Source organism: Centruroides vittatus, unplaced genomic scaffold, assembly GCF_030686945.1.
Source record: "Centruroides vittatus isolate TY-2023 unplaced genomic scaffold, ASM3068694v2 contig_1343, whole genome shotgun sequence".
NCBI lineage: Eukaryota > Metazoa > Arthropoda > Arachnida > Scorpiones > Buthidae > Centruroides > Centruroides vittatus.
Genome location: NW_027120855.1, coordinates 904989 through 930309, shown reverse-complemented (window position 1 = coordinate 930309; position 25321 = coordinate 904989). Strand labels below are relative to the sequence as shown.

Below are 25321 nucleotides of genomic sequence, written 5' to 3'. Positions count from 1 at the left end.
TAAATTATAATTAATGATTTTTGATTAATTATAAATTACTTAATTGCGATAATTATGAATTTCTAGCAAACTGCAAAAAATGCAGCACGAAAATCGTAAGTTGTCATTATTCCTAACACCTTATTAGTCAAATACGATTGATTATTTCACTATTACATACATGAATCGAGTACAATGAGATCATCTTTAAGGTAGTTTTATTTTTGTATAAAAGAATAATTTTTTTAAAGCTATAATTCAATTTTTATTCTAACAGAAGTTAACTGTGCTTTCATATTATTATATATTTTTATGATTTTTTTAAGTTCTTAAGTATTATTGTTCATTATCATGTTAATTTTACAAAGGGTTTTGATATTAGAATACTGAAAATTTGTAATTCTTCCAATAAAATTACAAATTTTCATTTCATGTTTTAAATTTAATAATTCATTCTGTTTTCTTTTCTTTTTTGTTTGAATCAAGTTGCTTAAATAAATTAATCTAACTGTATACCCGAATAAAAATTATTATTACACGTCATTATCTCCTATATTTGAATAATTACATATTATAAATTCTCTTATTGGTAAATTTAAATACTTAAATATCATTATCAATATAATCTTAAATTATTTTCTTACCGATAATACTTAATTTTATTTTGCTATTAATTTGCTTAATAAGATAGCTATTAGGATTTTGATTATCAAAAGATTTAAATCACTAAAGAATTTAATGTTTTAATATAAAGGAAAGTGCAGTCATTTCAAATGATTTTCTCTAATAGCTTAACAGCAAAAACCATCAATTTGTTTGTAATGTTTCCAGTTTGAAAAATTATTAACAAATATCAAAAATATTTTTACATGAAAGGAAATACATTATATGAATAAATATATTTTGTAAATTTCAAGAAAATAATTCAAATTTTGCAATAGATTTTGATGAAATATATATCATCATTGCAAATTCCAAGAGTTAGGCTAGTACTGTACTGTACATAAGACAAACAAACAGACAAGAAAAATATCATCATCATCATTCAAAATAGTTGCATAATATTTAATTTATACTAAAAGTATATTATTATAAGAATAACATTTTAAATTATTAGAATGCATATTCTTGATTTATTTAATATAAATGTATAAAAAGTTACATTTTTTTTTATTGTTTTTGAATATTATATTAATTTTCATGAATTCATTTAAACATTTTTCCATACTATCAAACAACTCAAAAAGCCTAAACGTGTTCCATAAATAATAATACTTTATATATATTTCTTTCAATTTCACACTAAATATGAATTTTGTCAGTTATTCGGACAGTTAAAGTTCGTGACACGTTTCTACAAAAATTTTATTTAAGGAAGTTCATTGAAAACTTTTTCTTTAATCAGATCAGTATTAACATAAAAGCAATGCATCAGATTTAAAAAACAACCATTTATAAAACTTAATTTGTTAGGAAAAGTTAAACAATATAATTACCTTGTCCATGCTGTTGCTGAAAAGTAACTTGGGAATTTTCGGACTGATAATTACTTGGTCCGGGAATTGCCGGTACCATAGAATTATCGAGATAAGATACGACCGAATTACTTTTGTCTTTTTGCTGTTGAGAAGGTCCGGGTACGGGTGATAGCCGAGTGCTTTCAAAGGAAATGTTTTCGGGTTTAACATCTACACAAAAAAATAAACATTACTAAATTTTGAATTTAAAAATTATCAAAATCATTATTAGAATTCTTCAATGTTACAAGAATTATTACACTAATGTCTTTTAGTTTTATAATAGCTGAATGAAGATTTAATTCTTTAGCAATTACCGGTAACAAATGTAGTATTGTTGGCCAACAAAATCCTACAATTGAAAATATAGTATTCTTTGCCAGAAAAACTCTCTTTCTCTTCTTTTTTTATATATTTTTTCTTCCACTTAACAATCGTTACTTGAAACTTCTCTATTACATAGTTTCATATAGCAACTTATTAGGTAAATAGCAATAAACAGCATTAATTCTTATTATTATTATTTCTATAAATACAGAGGAGAATTTACAAAACTTTAAACCGGCATCGCAAAGAAACGTTGTGGCAACATTGCATATAAGAGATGCCCCACTATTTTTGATTTATTACACAACGGAGAAGACCCCCCTCTAACCCAAACAAAATGCCAGGCATCTATAAGGTCCCTATCGGGGACAACAGGTTTAATAGAGATATGGTGTATATAGGATCAACCAAACGATCAACGGAGGTCACGATAAAAGAACGTAAGTCGGATATACGACACAACAGACATACCACATCACTCTCCACATACGCCACAGATCCCGATATTGCACCAGACTTCACGGGAGGAAAACCAATAGTCATCATTCCACGACTCGACCACCTCAAATGGTCGGAAGCAATTGGAATTTTTAAAGCATACGAGACATCCTCCTGCATTAATTTGAGGGACGAAATATGTCTTTCATTGGTGTGGCAGTCTATGATACACAATGAAAGTTAACATTATAGAATTATTTATGGATGCCACAAACACAAACATAAGTTACGATTATATGATCTCAAACATTGTGCATTTTTATTTAAAAATTTCTGAATTGTGACTTAAAATCCACTTTTGCATGTGAATTGTTAATTTAGAACATTTGTAAACACAGCAGGTGAACGGATACACTAAGGAAACCGGACATTCAAAATTTACATCATTTGATTAGTTCAAAAGTTTGTATTCATATTCATTTTAAAAGATCCAGCTTGTTTTTTCCTGAGGAAGAACCCAGAAGGAGTTAAGAAAACATTTGAATTCTAATTGTAAATTGTATTATGCCATGGTTATGGGTTCAAGTAAGTTGATTACTGTTTTAAACTTTTTTTCATTCATTTCAATATATTTTAAATACTGACCTTAATAATAAGCATTATTACAAATAATTTCACCAATTTTCAGTTTTTTTAGATAATTTACCAAATATAACATTTCGTAAACTTTAAAAATATCTGTGGCATTTGGCCATTATCATCATTTATTAATTATTACTATTATCTTAACTGTCTACTAGATTATCTTATTATCAATTTATGGACTTACAAACTATTCTTTTACATTCTTTATCTTTCTGGTTAAGGAAGAGGAGAGCATGTTCCTTCTCACAAAAAAGAACAAGGCAATTGTTAAAACAGATTTATGAAATAATTGGTAGAGAGCAGACACATTACGATTTAAAACGGAGAAAATAATTTATTTTTTTATCCTTTGATAGATAAACCCAGATTTAATGAAAAATGAACACTTCTGGAAGAGGTCTGAGAGAAAGAGAAACAGACAATTTTGCTAGTCCTTATCATTGTGTTTATTCATAGTTAAGAGAACTGCTTCTAAAGCAGAATTGTATAAGATATAAAATAGGAAGTCTGTGTGCATCCATCATTTTTGATCTTTTACTTGGTACCAAGAAAGTGCATATAAACTGTTTTCAAAGCTGCTCTTTGAATAAGTTTTATGTATGCACAGTGTGTGTGTGTGTGTGCGAGATAAACTCCTAGAAAACTGATCATCTTAAACTTGTGTGTGCTTTATTCTTTCTGAGAGTTATAAATGTACAGTTAAACATTACAAGTGTAATTCTATTGCTATTATACCAAATGTGTATCTTACTTTATCCTACTCTCACAGTTAGAAGAATGATTCAAAAGTTCGAGCAAGCAAGGTCTTTGGAAGAAGACCTAAAAGAAAATGGAAATCTATCACTGCAGGTAAAAAAAAAAAGATATTATAACTGCCATCATTTGCAGATTGCTGTATAACATTGTGGTAATAGCAGCATGTGTAGAGTAGTGAGTCAATTAGATATGCTTTAAATGTAAGAAACTAAAAAGCAGGTAAAGGAGTCAAGATACTTATTCAGTGTTTTTCAGAATTCTCAATCTCATCTTCAGATAAACAACATTCGGTGTTCTGAAAATTTGAATAGAACTGTTCGTGAATAAAACTTTTTGAATGTAACAGACCACATTACAAATTGAATCATTTTTAAGTGTATGTTAATACATTTTTAAAACATTCTAAATGTGAAAATAATATATCATCATCCATGTAAAAAGTAAGAAATAAAAATAAATACGAAGAACCAAAATAAAAAGTAGATAATGTAACATAATAATAAAAATGGTTATTTTTGTTGTTATAAATTTTGACTTAGCCTGTAGACATTAATTCGGAAATAACAGAGAAATCATATTTTCTAAAAGTGAAATATTTAAATACAGTTTTTCTTAAGAAATGCAGAGAAAAAGTTTATACTTTTTCTCTGCATGGAAAATTTGCAAATTAATGAATTGCATCTGAAAATTTTTTCTGAATTGTCTTGATTAAACAGCCACACAGAACATTTAAATAAAATTCCAAGACAAAAAGTTCATTAATAATACAAACCAGAGACTATCCAAAATGGCATTTTCACTTGTCCTTCAAACCAGAAACTCATCTAAAACACACTGAGGTTTGCTCTTTTATTTGAAGCTATAATCTCAGAAAATTATGTAAAAGACAAAAAAATCATCATCTGATGATTGGATGGTGTAAAAATAAGTATATTAGATTTCAAAAAATCCAGGACACTGAAGGACAAGTGAAGATGCCATTTTGGATAGTCTACATTTTGTACTATTAATGAACTTCAGTGTCCTGGAATTTTTTAAATGTCATATCATTTTTTACAATATCCAATCATCAGAGGATTTTTTTTTTTGTCTTTTACACAATTTACTGAGGTTGTAGCCTCAAATAAAAAAGATTGAACCTCAGTGTGTTTTAGATGAGTTCTTGGTGTGAAAAAAAAACACACAAGTGAAGATACCAGTTTGGATAGTGTTTTGTGTTCTTAATAAGCTGAATAGAAGTTTTATCATACTTTATAAACATATTTTCCTTAATAATTTTAATTTTGTAATAAATCTATGAAAAATAAACATCAAAATATATTTCAAGACTAATAATAATAACTCTCCCGTGATTACCATGTGGCTGTGGTGGATGAGCCCAGTAATTTTACTGATCCATAGGGCAATGCAGGCTGGAGCATAAGCTCCTGGTAGGGACACCCATGCCAGTAAGGTCTATGGGGAGAAATGAAGCTAAGAGTGACCACACCCACATTCCGTGGAGATATTTATCATGGTAGTAACCAGATCTAAGTTTGATACCGACTCGGACATCTCCTGGGTTAACAAGGTCCACGTGCGTGGGTTAGGCAGAGGCTCATGTTTAAAAAATATACCACAGTCTCCTTTGGTTACCGGTGGCGAAAGCAGCACTGGCCCAAGCATGGCTACTGCAATGCCATCAACAGATGTGAGGAATCAATTTGGCCTTGGTGTTTCTGTGGTAATGCATCCACAGATTACAAAGACTGGAAAACCATGCCAACAGATGAAATGGTCAACGGAAATGAACGAGTTTATCATCCGTACTTACTACACCATCACAAAACTCGAAACAAACATGACAGCATACAGACAACAACTACACCATAGATTCACACAACAATATCCTCATCTCACTGTCACTGAACAAAGGGTTGTTGATCAAAAAAGAACAATTATACACAACAACCTTATCCCACAAACAACACTTGAGTACTTCAATACAGATGAAAGACACAGTTGCCTCTAAAAAATTCCAGATGATCACCATTTCATTTTCTTTAGTGTTCTAGAACAGACCATAGACAGCCAACAGACCATTTAGGTAAGAATGCATTTCGAGTACAAGGACCCCTGATCAGCTTACAAACACATGGCACCAACATAATAATTATAACACTAATAGTTAACCAATACAAAGAATATCTAATATATACAGTGCACTGAGGGGTCCTTGTACCTGAAATGCATCCTTACCTAAATTTGAAATGTGATTATTAGACTACTTTTTTGTAAAAGATCTCATCCTTCTTTCTGTTGGCCTTGGTGTGAGAAGCAGTGGCGTAGCGTAATGGGGGCGGCAGGGGCAGGCTGCCCCGGGTGGCACTTTTAGGGGGTGGCATTTTTTCACAATAAATAATAATAATATGTTGTAAAAATTTGAACCATTTCATTTCATATTTTTGTCGCACCTACGATTCGGACCGAACGAAATGAGCACGGAATTTTTCATTACTTATTCTGTGACGAAACTCGAAAATCCTCTTTCTTTACATGAATGTATAATAATGACATCTTGCTCATTGTAGCGACTGGACAACACCGTCCGTACTGACTTGTAGGGTTCTCTGTATTTTATTTAAGAGGGGGCGAAATTTTCCTCCGGTCCGGGCGGCCGACACCCACGCTACGCCACTGGTGATAAGCCCTCCAAATTGTTAAATCCTATCTATTAGGTTATCTAACTCTATCTAATTAATGGTTTATTGACATTCACAGTGGGCTGGGGCCAAGTCTAGTCAGTTCTCCACCCAAGAGCAATTAACTATCCCTACCTTGACATCCAAACTTAACACATTCCTCTCAAATTTCAAACAAACTGGATATCCATCTGTGTTACTTGAAATAATTTATAGCAAGCTGAAATTTTACATGTTTAGTTTTTTTGCATTTTTGGATTAAATTACATTAAAATACTCGTAAATATAAAAAAACAAATATTTTTATGTTGTTAGATAGTAGACAAAATGCAGAAATTGAAGATTGCCAATCTTAGTATGTTTGTTTATAGCAGAGAAATATAAATTTTCTTATTTGTATTGATTCTATTGTTATAAATTAAAACATGGACTGAACTGTGAAACAGGAAAATATAATTTTTTATCTCTTCATAGCATTTCTGAAAAAAATACAATCAATAAATATAAAATTCAATTTTATGACCATCTATATAAAAAGTTTTTTAATATAAATGTATTACATGTAAGATATATTCCCAAATATAGAATTCTGTATGTTTATTTCCTATTATACACTAATACAGTATAAACATACTACATATGACATTCCAGATACTTAAAAGTATCAAGTAGAGATGCGATTGAGGAAGAAAAGGAAATAACAATAAGGAACAATGGCAACAAAATCTATACATCATATTTCCTCAATTCCCTAAAATTTTTTGCACTTTTTTATTCATTTTGAAAATGTGTCTTACAATAATTGTAAGATATTTTGGACTGTGAATGTAAGACATTATCAATTATTGATAACATCTGACATTCACAGTCCAAAAAAAATCAGCAATTTATGTAATGTTGGTGTAACCATGTGCCCTGGATATCTGTTCTATAAGTCTTAATTCCTCTACCAACACTTGGGAATAGAAGTATGTGTGAATGCTCTTCGAACTAAGGTTCTGAAGGCTGCAATTTTGCTGATAAGATAATCGAGAGAAAAATCAGCAATTATCACAAATAGAACAAATAGTGCATTAGGAACCAATAAGAAATCAAATATGTCTCACTAACCTTGTATACCTTTGCACGTAATACTTAGAACAGGCCTGGCCAACCCAAATTGTTTCGCAGGCCACTTTGATCACGCGTAACATTACGGTGGGCCACAATTTAGGCAAACATACTTTTAAAAAAGTAAAACAAATACAAAATAAATAAGATTTTATTGTTATACCGAGAGTTCGTACTCGAACTTGCGCATTATAACAATGACACGTGCAAATTTTCATTTATTTAATTGTTTTGGTATTCACATAACGGGAAACAAAAGTTTTAATAAATATATAATATCGCTTAGTGGGCCACACAATTTAACGTGACGGACCGTGGGTTGGCCAGACCAGATTTATATTTTCGACCCATTTCTAGGGTCTTCTTTGGGTGTTCTACAAACTTTTCTGGTTCGATTCCAATTTTTAAACATTCCAGTCTCTAATGCTTCTATCTTCGAATTTATTTTTCAAAATTTAAATCTCCAAAAGATGTCTTTAATAAAGTTTAAAACAAAAATACAAGTAGCCTAAGTACTTTCATGTTAGTTGCCCAAAATACAAGTACTTTCAGGTTGTTAGTGCCTCTCTCAAATTATATCTGAAAGTGAGCAATTAACCCAAAAGCACTTAAACATATATTTTAAACTTGCTTAAAGCAAATTTTTTTTCTCTTTTATATTACATCTTTCTTAAAAGCATCCTTTCCTTAAATATTCATCACATATCACTAAATTTATCTTTCTCATAAACTGACAATAATTCTCTAAGTATATAAATCTTTTCTGCAGAAATAAGTACAGTAGAGAGTCGAAAATCGGCATCAATTGGAGACTGGGGTTGTTCAGATTTGGGATTTGTTCCGATTACAATCTATGTACGAAAAAATATATTAACCTGTCCGATGTTCAAATTTTTCTTCGTTGCGTGTCGCTTCCTGTTGAATTTTTCTCCGTTGCGTGTCGCTTCGCGTTGAATTTTCGTCGATTTTAAGCCTAACAAAAATTTTTATAATAATAATCGAGGCTATCGTATCGTTAAAAAATTATTTCTTTATTTTGTACAAACAAAATAAATATATTGAAGAATATAAAAACATGAAAATTATACTTTAGAAGTAAATTTAGTATCAAAAACGTTCGATTCAGCACGACACAGTCCGACTGAAAATCGTGCCGATTATCGGGCAATTCCGACTACCAGGGTGCCGATTTTCGACTCTCTACTGTATCTTACTACTATTACTTTTTTCTTTTCATCTATTCCAATTGCACATATTTGAATGCAATTTAAAATTAGAATATTTATTTAACACTTAGTCTAGATCAAATAGACACATATACATATGGGCTTATCACACCAGTGAATGAGATAAATAATCCTTAAAGATTTTGTGAATTAAACACCTTATTAATAAAACACGTACATAATATAGAACACAAAATGCATTTCAGACTCAATGTGTCCCTCTTCAGTTGTTGTTCATGCATAAATGTAAGTTATAAAAATAAATTATAGAAGAGGGACGTATTGAGTCCGAAATGCATTTTGCATTCTGTATTCGCTTGTGCCAGTAAATATAGGTGGCGTATGAGTCGACCAAAATGGCTGCCACAAAGGGTATAGCATGCTTGACAACATACGAGAGTTACTTGTGTGTTGTCTTTTTAATAACTTTTCTCTCTGTAGTCAAAAATGTTTTATTCACATTTGTATCCGACATTAATCCTAGTTGATTTCGTAGCTGTTTAAGTCACGATGATTGCACTTTCTGACATTTTAGATGTGGCTGATTGAAAAAGATGTCTTACAGGAGGAGAGGAAATACCAAAACTGATAACTTCACATCTATCCAGCTCTTTCTCAGCAAACAATTCACTTCAGTTTCACCACAGCTAATTTTGTTGAGCTTAAAATTCTTTTATACAAATGTTTTCACTCTATCTAATATAAACCATCGTCAGGTTTAATATTATAAATGTTCCAAAATGGAACGTACCGTTTTCGAATATTTTAGATATTTAAAATTCAAAAAAATAATTTAACTTTAAAATAAATTGAAAGAAGTGTGTATATTAAATAAATAAACATACAAATAAAACATAGAAAACAAAGCTAAGTAGAAAGAAATGATTTAAAGGTTTACCACCAGGTTTCTTCCAGTCACACCCACATAATCTTTTTCGATTCCTAACTGTTGATTTTCAAATGGAATTTTATATACTCCAGCTTTACTTTCTTTTTTTACACTGTCTTTATCGTTCCATAGCAAGCTACAGATATTAGGTGCTCTTTTATAGATCATTCTCGATTTTTATAAGAAAGAGAGCATTTGATACAATATTGACAAACGACACAACAACACAATATTATCAATTATGGCACAGACTGAAAGAACGATCGTAACATGGGAAGAGGCTAAAGTCATTTAAACGGTGCACTCTCCATCCATTGCGTTTGAGATGGAAAAGGTGGAAATTTATAAAAGTAAAATGAAAGACCGTTGCCTAAATGCTATGGATGCACTTCAAAATGCTAATGCGCTTCCAACAGTGTGGAAATATATAATAGAAAAAAGAATGGCACTTAAAAACCCTTAAATCATTTCTTTCTACTTAGCTTTGTTTTCTATGTTTTATTTGATGTTTATTTATTTAATATACACACACACACTTCTTTCAATTTATTTTAAAGTTAAATTATTTTTTGAATTTTAAATATGCAAAATATTCGAAAACGGTATGTTCCATTTTGAAACATTTATAATATTAAACCTGACGATGGCCTATACTAGATAGGGTGAACACTTTTCTAAACTTTCTATTCTAACAAACTACTTTATACCCATAGCAGCCGCCATTATGTAGTTCGATCTATCGTTGGCACAAGCGAATTATGTACAGTACATGTTAAAAGAGCCACAATTTATTGTAGAGTTTTATTAATAAGGTGTTAAATAACCCTTAAAGATTTTGTGAATTAATCTCATTCATTGGTGCGATAAGCCTGTATGTGTTTGTGTCTATTTGGTCTAGACCAAGTGTTAAACAATATTAAGGGCTAAAAGCAATAATTATTCCATAGGATATTTATACTAACCAGGTATATCTTCTTGAGCAAATTCATTTGTTGAGGTAGGTGTATCAACTGAGACAGATACAGGGACTATAGATGATCCATCACCATTGTTTGAAATATGACAGAGTTGGTTATCTAATACATTTCCACTTATTTCAACAGAAGATGTTTGAGAAGATAATGGAAGAGCACTAGTTTGTGGATGACTATTTGCAAATACTGGCATCTAAAAAAAACAAAAATATTTATTTGAAAAAGGAATAATCTAGCATTTATATTACATATTATGTTATATTAACACTTTTAAATCAAGATATATCATTTACTTACATTTTCTGTTAATGTTTGTTCCATTAATTTAGATGGTTCAATATCGAATTCCACTTCATCACCTGATTTTGTCTCTTCAACCGAAGTATTTTCTTTTGAAACGATGGATGGAAGCATTGAATATGTTTGCATTTTAAAATTGTTACAATGAACTGATTGTGACTGTGAATCTGTAGAAGTATCCAGCCTCCTGGAAGCAAACTTAGTATTTTGTTTATGTTGGACATCCTCGTCGACGACACATTCCATAGCATTATCTTCCGTATTCAACGAAGACTCAATTTCTTTTGTTTTTGTTGGCACATGACTATCACTATCACTATGAACAGAATCACTTAAGGAATGTTTTCTCGACCGTCCGTGTTTTCTTCGAACAGAAGATGCACTCAGAATTCTATTTTCTTTGGGACGATTGCCACACGACAATTGAGATCTGGTCATCTGTTGTTTTGCATCTTCATGTATAACAGTATCTTGTTTATTTTCGTACATAACTTCGGCCAACCCTTTCACTTTTAGCGTTTCGGCAGTCTTCAACAATGCAGTCAACTGGTCTTCGGAAACATTAACTTCGCCACGATACATAAAATCAACTATGGCCTTTAAATCTCTGTATTTCATGTCTTTTAAAATTACAATTGGATGTTTACAAGGATTTTCAAGAAAAAGATTTTGAAAAAATGGACTGCAGGCTGATAAAACCATTTTATGTGCTTTCATACTGAGTCCTTCACAAGCTAGCGTAACATCAACAAGAGCTTCATTTGAAAGTAATTGTTCAAATACAGTCAACATATTGGAATGATGATTATTCCATTTCAAACAAAACTGTTCTGTTCCCATGTTTTTACTTATTTTTATACACTATTTTAATTCCACATATACTAACAATTGATATAAGACCATCTGTAAAGTGAATAAAAACTATTATTAAAATAATATTTATCAATTAAATGTTAATTTATCATAATATTATATTAAAAACCAACACACCTTTTACTGAGAAAGTTCATTTAAATAAACTTTCTCAGTAAAAGGTGTGTTGGTTTTATAATATTAAAGAATCTGACTGTGAGTGTGAATAGGAGCATAATATTATATCAATTTTTTTTATAATGAAACATTTACTATTATTACTGTCTATACTAATATTAAGATTTAAGAAATTAAGAAAAAAAATATTAAGATTTTTTCATCTTAAATAGAAATAAATAAATGATTTTCTATAAGTTATTAAAGAAAGAATACAAAAATAAAGGAACACAGTCTTTCAAAGTTAAAATTTTATAAACCAAACAATCCCAGTAATTAATCAGGCTATTTTTTTTGCTATTATTAATAATAAAAAATTAAGTAATTTGGTATTAGATGTAAACATTAGGCACCCACTCTTATTGAAATTAATAATTATAATAATTTAGAATAGTCTGGAAAAAAAGAATCAACCCAGAGTGGGAATCAAACCCACAACCCCCGTTTACAGCGTAGTGAGCTGCCAGTTACACCACCCAGACTTCTGAGTAATTCTTTGCTTTAGACATTTAAATCTTGATATAACCATTTGCAATTACTCAAGGTGCTGACTGAAGACATCTCCTATGCCCATGACCTTTGTACTCCACTTAGGCACTCAGCTGGCTATCACTTTACCCAGTTGGTGTGTATATATATATATATATATATATAAATATCCCAAAGGCCAATGTATTAATACTAAACTTTAGTATTAATACAGTGGGATGTAATTATACAATCTAAACACATGCTACAGTCAAGGAAACATACCCCAAATACAGTACTAATCTAACCATTGCAGTTGGTAGCGCACTGCACGGCAAGCAGAGGCTGCGGGTTCAAGCCCTGTCCCAGGTCAGTTATTTTCTTCCAGAAGGTTCTAAATTATTTATTAAATTATTAAAATTATAATTATTAATTTAGATAAGAGATGGCACCTAACACTTACCCCTAGTACCAAATTTATTTGTATTAATTTTTTGATTATAGCCATATTTTAGCCTGGATATTTAGGTGATTGTTGGTTTATTAGACAGAATAGAAATACCTACAAATTCCATTTCCTTCTTAATAAACATAGTGGAAATATATATATTTAGGTGTCAGCCAAGTTTGCTTAGGTTATTGAGTAATGACAGTTAATTTTATTGTTTACTAGGTGATCAGATCTGTTTCATTCTGCTAAAAGACAGTGCTTCAATGTTAGCATGTATTATATTGGAATCACACTGAGGATGTTAGTGTCTCACATTAAAGACCATCAAAGGGATGTAATGCAGGGCAAATATACTACCAAGTTACCTGGGATGGTTTTTACCCTCTTCTTTTGAATCAGTCTGAAATAAGACAGTTTATCAGTAACAAAAATACCTTGCAATTGCTCATCTTTGGAATTCTCAGAACATTGGATATCACTATATAACAGGCATGGGCAAATGCAGCTTTTTGAGTTACATGCGGCTCTTGCTGTTAGTGTTAATTTCTGTTTTTTATTATTATTTTTACAATTTTATTTTTATAATTTTGTGAAAATATGTTTATTTAAAAAAATTCAATATTTGTTTTATATTATATTTATATTATAACAATAAAATCGCGCGTCTTACCGTACTATCTGCCACGACAGTACAGAACTGCAGCTCCCATGCATTTTGCAAAACCTACATTTCGGCTCCCACTGAACTCTTGCTTGCCCACCCCTGCTATATAAGTTACTCAATTGAGTATGAATGCCTCATGGTATTACATTCTTATTAGTGCTTACAGGATTGCTTTTAAGTTTCATTTATATCTGTTTCTGTCCAATTCATTTTTTGTGTGTTGTGATCTTTGTTTTGTTAAGTTGTATTTATCAACGTACACTTACTTGTTATTTATTATTAAATTTGTATTTGGATTTAAGAATTTGAATTGTATCCTATTCCAACTGATTCATTTTTGTAACATGCTATTTGAATTTTGTTGCCTGAAGATGACAGATATGAAAGGCTGTCAAAACTTCTTGCTTAGTTTTGAATCGTTTTAGTATAAATGTTTAACATTGAAAAATACAGTATATTCCTTTATTTTTAATTTTTTGATGTACAGTGTCATATTTATTTAGTTTTAAGAAAAGATACTATATTAAAAGGAAGTAAAAACACACTGCAGTGTTAACAGTTTTTTATTTTTGCTAGCACTTTCAATGAACTTATGTTCATCAGCTTCAGGTGAATGAAATATAAAAATAGAATACAATGTTCTAATGTAAATGGAACACACATTATTTAAATTGAAATTAAAAACCGTCATGAGCATGCTCAAAATTTGATTACGCTAGATGTTGTAAGTTCATGCAGTGCACGTGTGGATATACACTCACATTACAGGTATAATAGTAGACGTATATAACTATTTAATTGTTTATATAGGGCAACCCACATGCTGGGCAAGTCAAGCATGAGAGTGTTGCATGGCTCCAAGGCTGTTGTAAGAAGAGATTTCCATATAAACACAAGTTTCCGATTGTTGCAGCACCTGCATAGCATTGTTTGAGCCCATAACGGGTCGTAGTTCTGTTTGAGCACCTTGTTGTGTGAGCTCCGTGGTATGCTTTCCTTTCACCACGTCATCCTGATGTTTGGCTAGGTGGCTAGCAAGCATTTGTGTTGTGGCCCCAATGTACAGTACCTATTGTTTATTCCCAATACAGGATTCTCCCACGGTACAGCAGATTCCCAATTTTTCAAAAATGGAGAATTTATCCCAAACATTGCAGATGAGTCTATGCAAATTCAGTAGCAGAGATAGGGATAGGAGAAAGTTATGTTGCCAAATGTACGGCAAATGCATATGGGAAGGGTTCCGAGGTACGATAATGGCAATTGAACTACTAACACCGCCCTCTTGCAATGCAGTGTTGTGCCTGGAAATAGAGATTAATAAAAACACAGTGTAGCATTTAAAAACACAGTGTGTTCCAGTAAAGGAAGTATCATGCCAAATATGACAAAAAAGGAAATAAAAACATACAGTGTTTTTTTTTTTACTTAGTTTTTTGTGATATTTGGCATAAGGTTCAAACTGTACTACATTTGGCATAAGGTTCATACTGTGATACATTATTATTTTACCAAAAAGAATATTCTCAAATAGTTATTTCTAACATTCAGATACCACTATTATATTCTTGGTATTTGTGAACAGGATTTGAAAAAATATCATGATTACTTTATCTATAATTGCAACATTTGTTTGTTTCAGATAGCAAGACAGTTTATACTAAAAGTAACTTATTCTTTATTTTAAGCATCATTATTAAAAGAGAAACAGAAAAAAACACATATCAAGTTTATTAATACATTAAAGTTTATTGACATATTGATATACCACAGCGATTCCCAAACTTTTTCGATTCTTGGAACCCTTGCTAAATCCAGGTTTTCCCAGACTGCCCTGTGTCAAATTCTAACAAGTAAACTTTGCAAAATAGCCAATAATTGTTTTAATTAAACCATTTAGAAACCAATCACCCTGGCATGTTAGGAAATTAGGTAAAAATAAACAAACATGTATTTAATATCACAAAAAAATGTAACTGAACAAATTCAATTAATTATAATTAGTGGGATGGATGAGCCTGTTGATCCTTGCTCATTTTCTCAAATCTTGGAATCAAGCTGGACACAGCCACCCTCATTTCCTTCTCCACATTAATTTTTGCACAGTAAAATAAAATAATTAAATTTCAGGTACCTTGTGTGAATTGGTAGTATGACGACTAGAACAGATGGTCCTTCCCTACTTTTGAAGATGGCAACATACTATATACCAGGTATGCTGAAGATGTTTTAATTATTTGGAACTGCAAGTCACCACTCCTGACAACCATCAATAATAATTCATACTAGATAACACATTAGAAATAATTTCAATCTTTGGCAGTTTTTAAAATAATAAATATGACATAGGGACAATATATTGAAAAGTTCTCAGTTTTGTTATACAGTCTTTAAATGTCGATTTTAATTGTATACTTTGTACTTTTATATATTTATGGTTACCTTTTCAATTTTATATATCCCGAGAATATCTTTCGTTTAAAATTTATTTAAAATTTTTCAAAAACATCACTGTTTGATTTAAGCATTTTGTCAACAAATATACAATCAAGGCCTAAAGATGATCTCCAATTGAAGATTGAAAAAACTGTTTCGAATTATCTGTTACAGAAAAAAATTTAAGGCTTTACAGTGAAATATTTACTATATCATTCCAGTCCAATAAGTGGTGTTTTATCTCTTACTGCTGCAAAATATGCAAGTACTGAATGGAAATATCATGTGTTCTGATATCTATAATCTGTAAAATCATTCTGGAAAAACCAGTTGATAAGGAGCAAAAATGGCTGAAATGCACTCTGGCTCATAACTAGACTCATTTGTAACTTAAACTCATTTGTAAGCACGTTTTTTCGTTAAATGCTATGATATCGAAACCTCAATCCCAGGATATAATTAATTATTTTTAAGATATAAAATAAATCTCAAAATTAAATGATATAATAAATTTTCATTTTTTAAGTAATTTAATATATCCCGAAACTTCCAAACTAATAATAATTCTGTGCAAAATATGCATTAAAAATTACTTTTGAATTATGTAGAAATTTTCACAAAAAGAAAATATTTATTAAAGTTTGCTAGAAACTGCATACAACAACAAAAAAAAAATGCTCTGAATTGAGTCAAAAATTTGAAAAAAATGAACTTAGATCAAGCTTCTAACTTCGAATGTAATTTTTGTTTTTTAAATAAAATGTAATACAAAATATTGTAACTTTTTATAATAAAATTTTAAAAAGCAAAGACGGTCGATACTCCCGATCACTCGACCCGGTTCTTATTTATTAACAAAAAGTCCCACTACCGAGAATGCCCTTTCCGATTTGATCTATTTGGATGGAATCTTAAATGAATTTAAGAAAAGACGGATGTTATGTTTTTCACTCGTAGCCTGAAAGATTCCTAGTTTGTTTTTGAAATGCGTTGCAGTACTTCTTTTGCCATCTAGTGTTCTTCATTTGTCTACTTCAAATGCTTTAATAGAGGCATCAAGCATATAGCCCGATAATTCGGCAGTTCATTTGGCTTTAATAATCGGGTTTACGAAGAAAAACTTCATACTCGTTTGTATCCTGACCCAATTAGCACAATTGGCATAATGTAGTAATCACTACCGGGCAGGGTTAAAAATTAAGATGGCAACAGTGCAATTATTCAAGATATTACAGGTTTCAACAAAGAACTTTCAGAGTCCTGCACAAATAGGCTACATATTGATTATTAAAAATTTGTGACATGCCATAACCAGCAAAAGTTTTAAAAAACTAATAAGCGAGCTTGTATTCTGACAGTTTATGGGTTAATTATACTTTCTATTTACAAAATTTCCTCAACCTTAACAAAAAATAAGAAAAAAGTGAACTTTTAAGAAATTTCCAGGATTTCCTGTGATGAAAAGAATTTCCCGGGATCCCATTAGAGAAACCCTAAATCCATCCTCAGAGTGGATATATGTTTCTGCCCTCATAATAATATACAGTGAACATTCTCTGGCACCTTTGTATTTGCAAAGTTATAATATGGAGTTTCAATGGGTCTGCCTCGTAGACTCCGTGATGATTTCTTTAATCAATAAATTTTATTGTTCAAATTTTTCCTGACTTCACGTGCTATGTTGTTAGCAAAGTATCTTATTTTATTCAGTTGTCGGTACAGAGTGTTTGGATCACACATCTTGGTGAAGAATAGGTGGCCCAGGTACATCTCTTTTTCTTCAGCTACAATTGCTTTCCAATTGCATTAATTATTTATGCTAGAAGACGTCATTCCATTTGAGGCAAGTGTTCGGAAATCTGTTGGAACGAGTTATACTTAAAAGTAATGCGCTTGCATGCATAATGCATATTTCAAACATTTTAAAATGCATATAGCAATACATAAATCTGGCAACTTAACATGGGTAGTGTGTAGTCACGTATGTATGCTTATTACAATTTTAAATGCATATAAATCTGGTCCTTACGCATAAGACTGCATTGCACTGAATCATAAAAGATAAAAATCACTAAACTGTACAACTGTAATAGAACACAGGTGAATGTCATCAAACAAATGAAAACAGAAGCGGAGAACAGAGTTGCTTCTTATTTTTTCTTTTACTAGCACAACTTTCAAATTTTTCACATATGTAATTCCAAGAAATTTGTGATGCCAGGGTTATTCAATTTGAATGACTACTATAGAACAGCAGTCCACAACCGGTGGTCCGTGAAAAAATTTGGACATTGATTAACTGAAGTATTACGAAAGAAATGCAAAATGCTTACTTGCTTTTTTCACTCATTGGGTTTTTTTTATTCAAATCTAAAATCAAATACTAAGTGACTGTTATCAATAAATAATGAAAAATAAACAATATTGTGAGTGCAATTGTCGTTCTTCGTGGAAAAACGCTAAGAATCCATAAACTTATTTCAAACAAGCAGCAATAAACTTCAGGCTTGCATTAACTTGTTATAATGAAACAAGTGAGTTTCGTATTAATATAATAAAATTGAACTTTTATGATCATTATTCTACAGACTTTGTATCTTTTAAAAAAAATTCATCATAGTGGTCCACAGAATTCAAAATTGTGACTTTAATGATCCGTGAGGTCAGAAAGGTTGCAGACCACTGCTATAGAATATCATTTATTCTAGTGGGAATCTGATACTGAAGAACTGCTCTATATCAGCGTGTTTAATAGTTCAAGTTAAATAAATGTACACCTTTCACGGGTCCAGCATAACATTTAATTCTATAATAAAAACGTTTTCGATCCCTTTGAGAGATCATCTTCAGTTATTCTTTACAAATAAACGAAACATTGGGACAAGGCGGCGATTATTAAACCTACAAGATCGGCACAAGTGGCGAGATACTTATAGAAAATGGAAATACACAAGGCGCAGCTCACCACACAATGCATTACATCATAGAGATGCCGACAGTTTGCCCACGGTCTGAAAATCTTTCTACGAAAAGGATTTGTAGTTTCGACGGCACTGCAGTGCCACTTTGGTTTACTTCCGTTTTAGCTTTATTTTTATTGTTGGGTTGTTTGCTATACACTTGCTATTATTATTATTATTATTGATTGTTAAGTGTATTTTGTTATAACCTTATTAAGAACGGTTTTACGTTTTTTGTTACTTTTAGAAGTATAACCAACTTTTTTGTTCTTCTTAAATTCGAATTTTTGCATTCGTTTATTTGTAAAGAATAACTGAAGAAGATTGCTCAAAGGGATCGAAAACGTTTTTATTATAGAATTAAACGTTATGCTGGACCCGTGAAAGGTGTACATTTATTTAACTTGATATTATATAACTCCAGTAAGCATTTCTTTATATGTTTAATAATTCATTAAAACTTAGGCTAGAACATCTAGGCACTAAAAATCTTATATGAATGATAACTTACAGGTATGATTTTTAATGCATAGTGTCTTAGCTCTAATTATAAGGAAATAAAATGCAATTATATGAAAATATAGCTAATATTTAGTGTCATTAAAAACCTTACATGCAAATTGTAAATTTAGAATTAATTTAGACAAATTTAAGATAAGTTTATACTAAAAATTCAAATCCATTGCAAAAAAAAAATTGGGTGAGCTAAATGTAACTTGGAAAGAAGCAGTGTACTTGCTTACAATGCTGTGGCAGCAATTAAAGATATAGTAAAGTTAACAAAGAGCTATAATCAATGAAATTGAATTTATCATACTGCCTAACAAATAAAAGTAATCATAAAATAAATAAAATACATTTAAAAACAGAATTAAATAATAAATCAAATAGAAATTTCATAACCATTTGTTTTAATTATGATGAAAGAAATCATAAAACAAATATTTGTTACTTTCATAAGCTTATTTGCTTTGTTTATAAAAAAGTCATTTAGCAAAATTTTGTACTTTTCAGATTAAGGACAATAAAAAAATAATTACATGACTCAATCTTTTTTTTTATTATTATAGTTTATATTCACTTCTTTATAATCATCATTCCAACTATAATTGATTGAGGACATTTTTTAATGGAACATCATTCTATAAACACATCTTCATTGAATTGATAAAATCAATAAAGGTTATATTTATTCAGTAGAAGTGCAATGATGCACAATGCATGATTTAGGGTTATGAGTGCTTCAGGCTGCTAACATTTTGTTCACCCTTTACAAAAATCATATTTCCCCAACATAATTTTTTGTATTTTTGAAATAAGAAATTGCACAATTTTACTGGAATGAATTCTGGTAAACTGTTGCAAAAGTAACTTCTCTACTTCTTTATCAACACAATATTTTCTTAATAGACAAAAACAAAAATTTGTGTGCATCAGGTTATAGTCTGGTTTGCCTGTTTGTAATCAAGCACTAATGATGCAATTCAGACTTGTTGATGCCCAAGTGCATCATGATGCATCAGATCATCATGCATCTCTGAGCACCAAATACAATATATGTTTGTTATTGTTATTCAAATTAAGAGCTATAATAACTGAAAATCAGTTCAACTACAGAAAAAAATGTTCACAATAAAAAGATACTGAAAGTTAAGGCAACAGTTTATATAAAAATGTCCTGAATCATCTGTATCTATAAACTTGTCTGTCTATAGATTTAATAAGTGATGGCCCACAAGATCTGTGCAACAAAAAAAAATGTATCAAACAAAAAGTTGTGAGAAAAAACTTCTAAGACATTTCAATATAATTAGAAGGAAGTCCCATAAAATCTTGTTTATGAGATAAATGTCATAAAGCATTTATTTCAAGAGACAAGCTGTATGGTTCTGTTTATCATCTTACAGTTCTGTTCTTACAGTTATTAAAAAAAATCAAATTTCAGGCTTATAAAATAAAGGTTGTCCATGAAGTTTTTATATATTGCATTTTTATTTACTTAGAATTTAAAATATTATTTCTTGAGCCAGTAGAAAATAAACATTCAAGATTTAATTCTTTCTCATGACTCACAGCAAGGTAGAAATCTCATGACATAGCAAGTATGGCCAGCTCATGGCATCACTAAACATCTCACTCTATTTTTGCAAGTAAATTTTTTGTTTGATCACCCAATAGATTCATAACTGATATAAAATATATTAATTTATATCAGTTATGAATGTATTAAATAATTGTTATTAACTGTACAATGTTTAATCACTACCCTTCAATCATCCAAAACCAAAAAAACCATAACTTGACTACACGAAGAGATTTATGCTGAACTATTTTCCTTTCATTACAGAAAATACACAAGGAGTTGGCCAAATACAACATAAGCCTGATATACAAATATAACCCAACCATTTTCAAGAGCTTATAAAATGACAAGGTCCAATACAATCACTTTGATTCCTCTGAAATTTATTCTAATGAACAACCTAATTTTTAACAGAACATACGTGGAAGATACCGAATGCAACTTGTCACAAAGAATTAAGGAGCACATGTATATCATCAACAAGAAATTATGCAATATAACATTGGCAGCTTATGCCACCCAACAAGAAATACAAATTAATCGGAACAATGCTAAGATTGTCGGGACGACTGTAGACTAGCTCGAGCACGCGGAGAAATATAAAGCTAATAGAAATCCCAACTATATTAATTACCGGGATACGGATTTGTTATCTACGGCACAGAGGTTTCTTTACAAACTCTAACATGGCCAAGATTTTAAAAATGTGCTTCTGCATTTTTATTAATTTCATATTTTGTAATTTTACAGTTAATTTATTATTAAATGCAAGAGAAATTAAAGGTAAATATAATTAAATTTTTATATTTATTCTATTTTGTATTTGAATATTCTTTCCATTCAAATGTTCTATATTCAAAAGTTCAACTGACAAAGATCTGTCAACTTGGGTTGAAAACATTTTTGTTTCATTAAAGCTAAATGCCAGAGCCCATTTTAGGGTGGAATTCTTGTAAAAGCTTCGTTTAGATTAGCAAGACGTCTTGTCATTAGCACGTAAAGTTGACAAAATATGCAATCTATACAAACAAAAGAAGAAATGATACGTCATCAAGCATTTGGCACCTTCAGATAAGTAGGGAAAGATCAAGATATTGACAAACCAAAATTTAAGCATCAACATATGCTATAATAGAGAGCAAATTAGATTCCACAGCTTTTAGACTCCCAAGCAAAAACAGAGCATGTCATAATAAACCAACTTTTCTCTGTGATAAATTGAAATTATAATTAGGAAACATACATGTTTTCTAATTATAATATATATATATATATATATATAATTTATATATATATATATATATATATATAAATTACACATATACACACAGTTTCTTTATGTATGAGACATGTTTTTAAAGTAAGTACCGTTTTGAAATATAAAAAAGACAAGCAAACATTTTTAACAAAATTTTTATTTATGTGAAAGCCCATATTTAACACTACTTTTCTACATAATTCCCATTAATATTGACACACTTATTATATCGTGGGACCAGTTTTTGTATTCCATCCTCAAAGAATGTTGTCGCCTGATGAGACAACCACTGCAGAACGGTCGTTTTGACTTCATCGTGATTGTTATGGCGCTGCCCTGCCAGATGCTTCTTCAAATGCAGAAACAAATGATAGTCACTCAGTGCTAGGTCTCTCTGGAGGGTGGTCTAATTGTTCCCAGCCAAATGATGTAATTAGGTCTTGAGTTTGATTTGCCGTATGTGAACAAGCATTATCGTGGAGCAAAACGACACCCTTGCTCAGTAAGCCCCGCCTTTTGTTTTGTACTGCATGGCGCAGTTTTTTAAAGTCTCACAGTATGCAGCTGAATTGATTGTTTCACCATGAGGAAAAAATCAACAAGCAACACTCTGTATCTGTCCCAAAACACCGCGCACATGATTTTCTGAGCAGAAATTGTTTGCTTGAACTAGACTTTCCTTGGAGATGATGAATGTCACCATTCCATGGATTGTTGCTTTGATTCCGGTGTAACGTAGGCTACCCACGTTTCATCGCCTGTAACAATACGGCTTAAAAAATCATCTCCCTCGTCACTATAGCGCTCAAGAAAAGTCAATGCACTGGCCAAACGTTTGGTTTTGTGCTCCTCCGTCAACATTTTCGGCACCCAACGGGAACACAACTTCCGATAATTTAATCGTCCGGTCACAATTTCATAGAGAACACTTCTTGAAACTGCAGGAAACTCTTTAGATAAAGATGAAATCGTGAATCGTCTGTTCTCTTTCACTCTACAGTCCACTTTTTCAATCAAATCGTCGATAACGACTGAAGGTCGCCCACTTCGGTCCTCATCATGAATGTTTGTGCAGCCATTACTAAAGGCCCTAACCCATTTTCGTACCATTCCATCACTCATAACGCTTTCACCATAACCTTCACTGATTTGGCGATGAATTTCAGCCGCTTTTGAGCCTTTAGCACTGAGAAAACGAATAACAGTACGCACTTCGCAGTCGACGGGATTCTCAATGAGCAGCGGCATTTCAATAACACACAAACAACAGTAAACACAGTCAACTGGCTCCGTAATGGTGTTTGTGGCTTCCCAACAGATGTAGGTATACAGCGCGCATGCACTAAGTGCCAATTGCAGCGCTCCAGCAGCGTTATATTAAATCGGTACTTACTTTAAAAACACGCCTCATATATTAGAAATTAATTCATTGTAAAGAATACCGACTCTATGATTAAAATAAAAAAAAAATTATTTTCATGCATAAGGTGAGTTGCAAAAGTTTAAGTCCACTCCATTCAGTTAAACAAACATAACACAAACACATCTAAAGAAACCAACACACATACACATATTTCTTTGTGTAGGGAGCAGAAACATGTAAAAATAATATGACATCATTAAACTAGCATATTATTAGACAACTGTATAATGCGTAAGTGTTACTGTGAAAGACCGAAATTAGAGAATGTCGATATTCTCTGGTGTATGTTGACACATACAAAATACGTCAATGAAAAACCGAATATTTGGTTATATTATTATACATTCGAACAATCGCCGGTGTATGCCGACAAGCACGGATAAGCTTTGGTGGAGGTCAAAACGACACCCGAGAAGCTGGTGCCCCAGCTATATTGCATTCAGATAATAGTAGGGAATTCTATAATCAAGTCATATCCAAACTATGCACTATGTGGAAAGATGTTAAGATAGTTCGTGGAAAGCCTCGTCATAGTCAAACACAAGACTCGGTTAAAAGGGCCAATCGGGATATACAGAATATGTTAACTGTATGGATGAACAATAATGATACAAATAAATGGCCAGACGATTTGCCCTTTGTACAATTTGCCAAGAACACGAAGGAATACACCAAAGTCCTTATGAAGCCATGTTTGGCATTAAATCAAAAAGAGGCATAGCATTGTCATCTTTGCCCGGCGAACAAATCGCAAATATTGAAACCGAAGAACAGCTCAAATTGTTAATACTTTTGAAGAAAATTTGAGCAGTGACCATAACGAATACCATATTTCAAAGGAAAATATTGAAGAGAAGCTGCAACCCACCACGTCTTCATATCAAGCCCTGACTGAACAACACGAAATTATTTCTATAAAAAGAGCAGCCGCAAAGGAGAATCTTCTACTGCAAGCAAAGAAAATGTTACAAACCTCAAAAAGAAAATTTCCTTCTGCTCAAATTAGTGATACCGTACAAATACAAGTCCCTGATGTCAACCGTGGCCATACAGATACCCAAAATGTGTTGGCAGTTGTTGTTGGAATAGAAGTCTCCAACTTTTATAAATTATCAAACAAAAATGGTACCCTCAAACAGCTTTATACCTGTAATCAGTTCCTGATTTGTAAAAAAAAGTTACTTTCCATATATGAGATTCCTTCTCAAGAAATATCGCCGAGAGATGCAGCTGCAGCTAATTCGAAAAGTGGATGGCAAGGCTATACACGTTGTCATTGCAAAAAAAAGTGTTCCACGAATAAATGCAGTTGTAAAAGCAAGGGACTCTTGTGCAATTCAAACTGCCATAACAATTTAAATTTTTGCAACAAATAAGATTGTATAACGTTAATCACATAATTTATGTGTAAGTTTATTATTGTATTATTTTCTTTAATGTTTTAGAATGTACTGTTCATTTTAGGTTCAACAGTTTATTTACATGTGGTGTTACTTAAGCTTTCTCTTATTTTGACATATTAAAAAGTTGCATTTTTGTCTTAATGTAATAAAAATATTTTTATTCGACATTCACCATCAGTGCCAGTGAATGTCGACATTTGCCAGTGTAAGTGAGAAATAATGATATTTAGCAAATATTTCGTACATATACGAAACGACCGTGTGAATGCTGACATTCACCAGAGAATGTCAACATTCAGCAGAT

At 31.3% G+C, this 25321-nt stretch overlaps 2 protein-coding genes across 4 annotated transcripts in view; both read right to left on the bottom strand.

Moving 5' to 3' along the window:
- The window catches only part of LOC136990843 (protein tramtrack, beta isoform-like), a 50177-nt gene that overhangs the window by 21952 nt on the left and 2904 nt on the right, over positions 1-25321 (bottom strand). For all 3 annotated transcript variants that reach the window (XM_067289296.1, XM_067289297.1, XM_067289294.1), the window contains exons 2-4: positions 10840-11745; positions 10531-10735; positions 1476-1667 (exon numbers count right to left, since the gene is read on the bottom strand). In XM_067289296.1, the coding sequence (XP_067145397.1) occupies positions 1476-1667; positions 10531-10735; positions 10840-11682 (1240 nt within the window). In that variant the 5' untranslated portion in view covers positions 11683-11745. The remainder of the gene's footprint in view (positions 1-1475; positions 1668-10530; positions 10736-10839; positions 11746-25321) is intronic.
- On the bottom strand, positions 22888-23439 carry LOC136990858 (histone-lysine N-methyltransferase SETMAR-like). The gene has a single exon (XM_067289312.1). The coding sequence runs from the start codon at positions 23437-23439 to the stop codon at positions 22888-22890; it is 552 nt and encodes a 183-aa protein (XP_067145413.1).

Bases quoted from the DNA above. Each gene is read 5' to 3' on its own strand.
- LOC136990858 (XM_067289312.1), bottom strand. From the start codon at position 23,439: ATGCCGCTGCTCATTGAGAATCCCGTCGACTGCGAAGTGCGTACTGTT.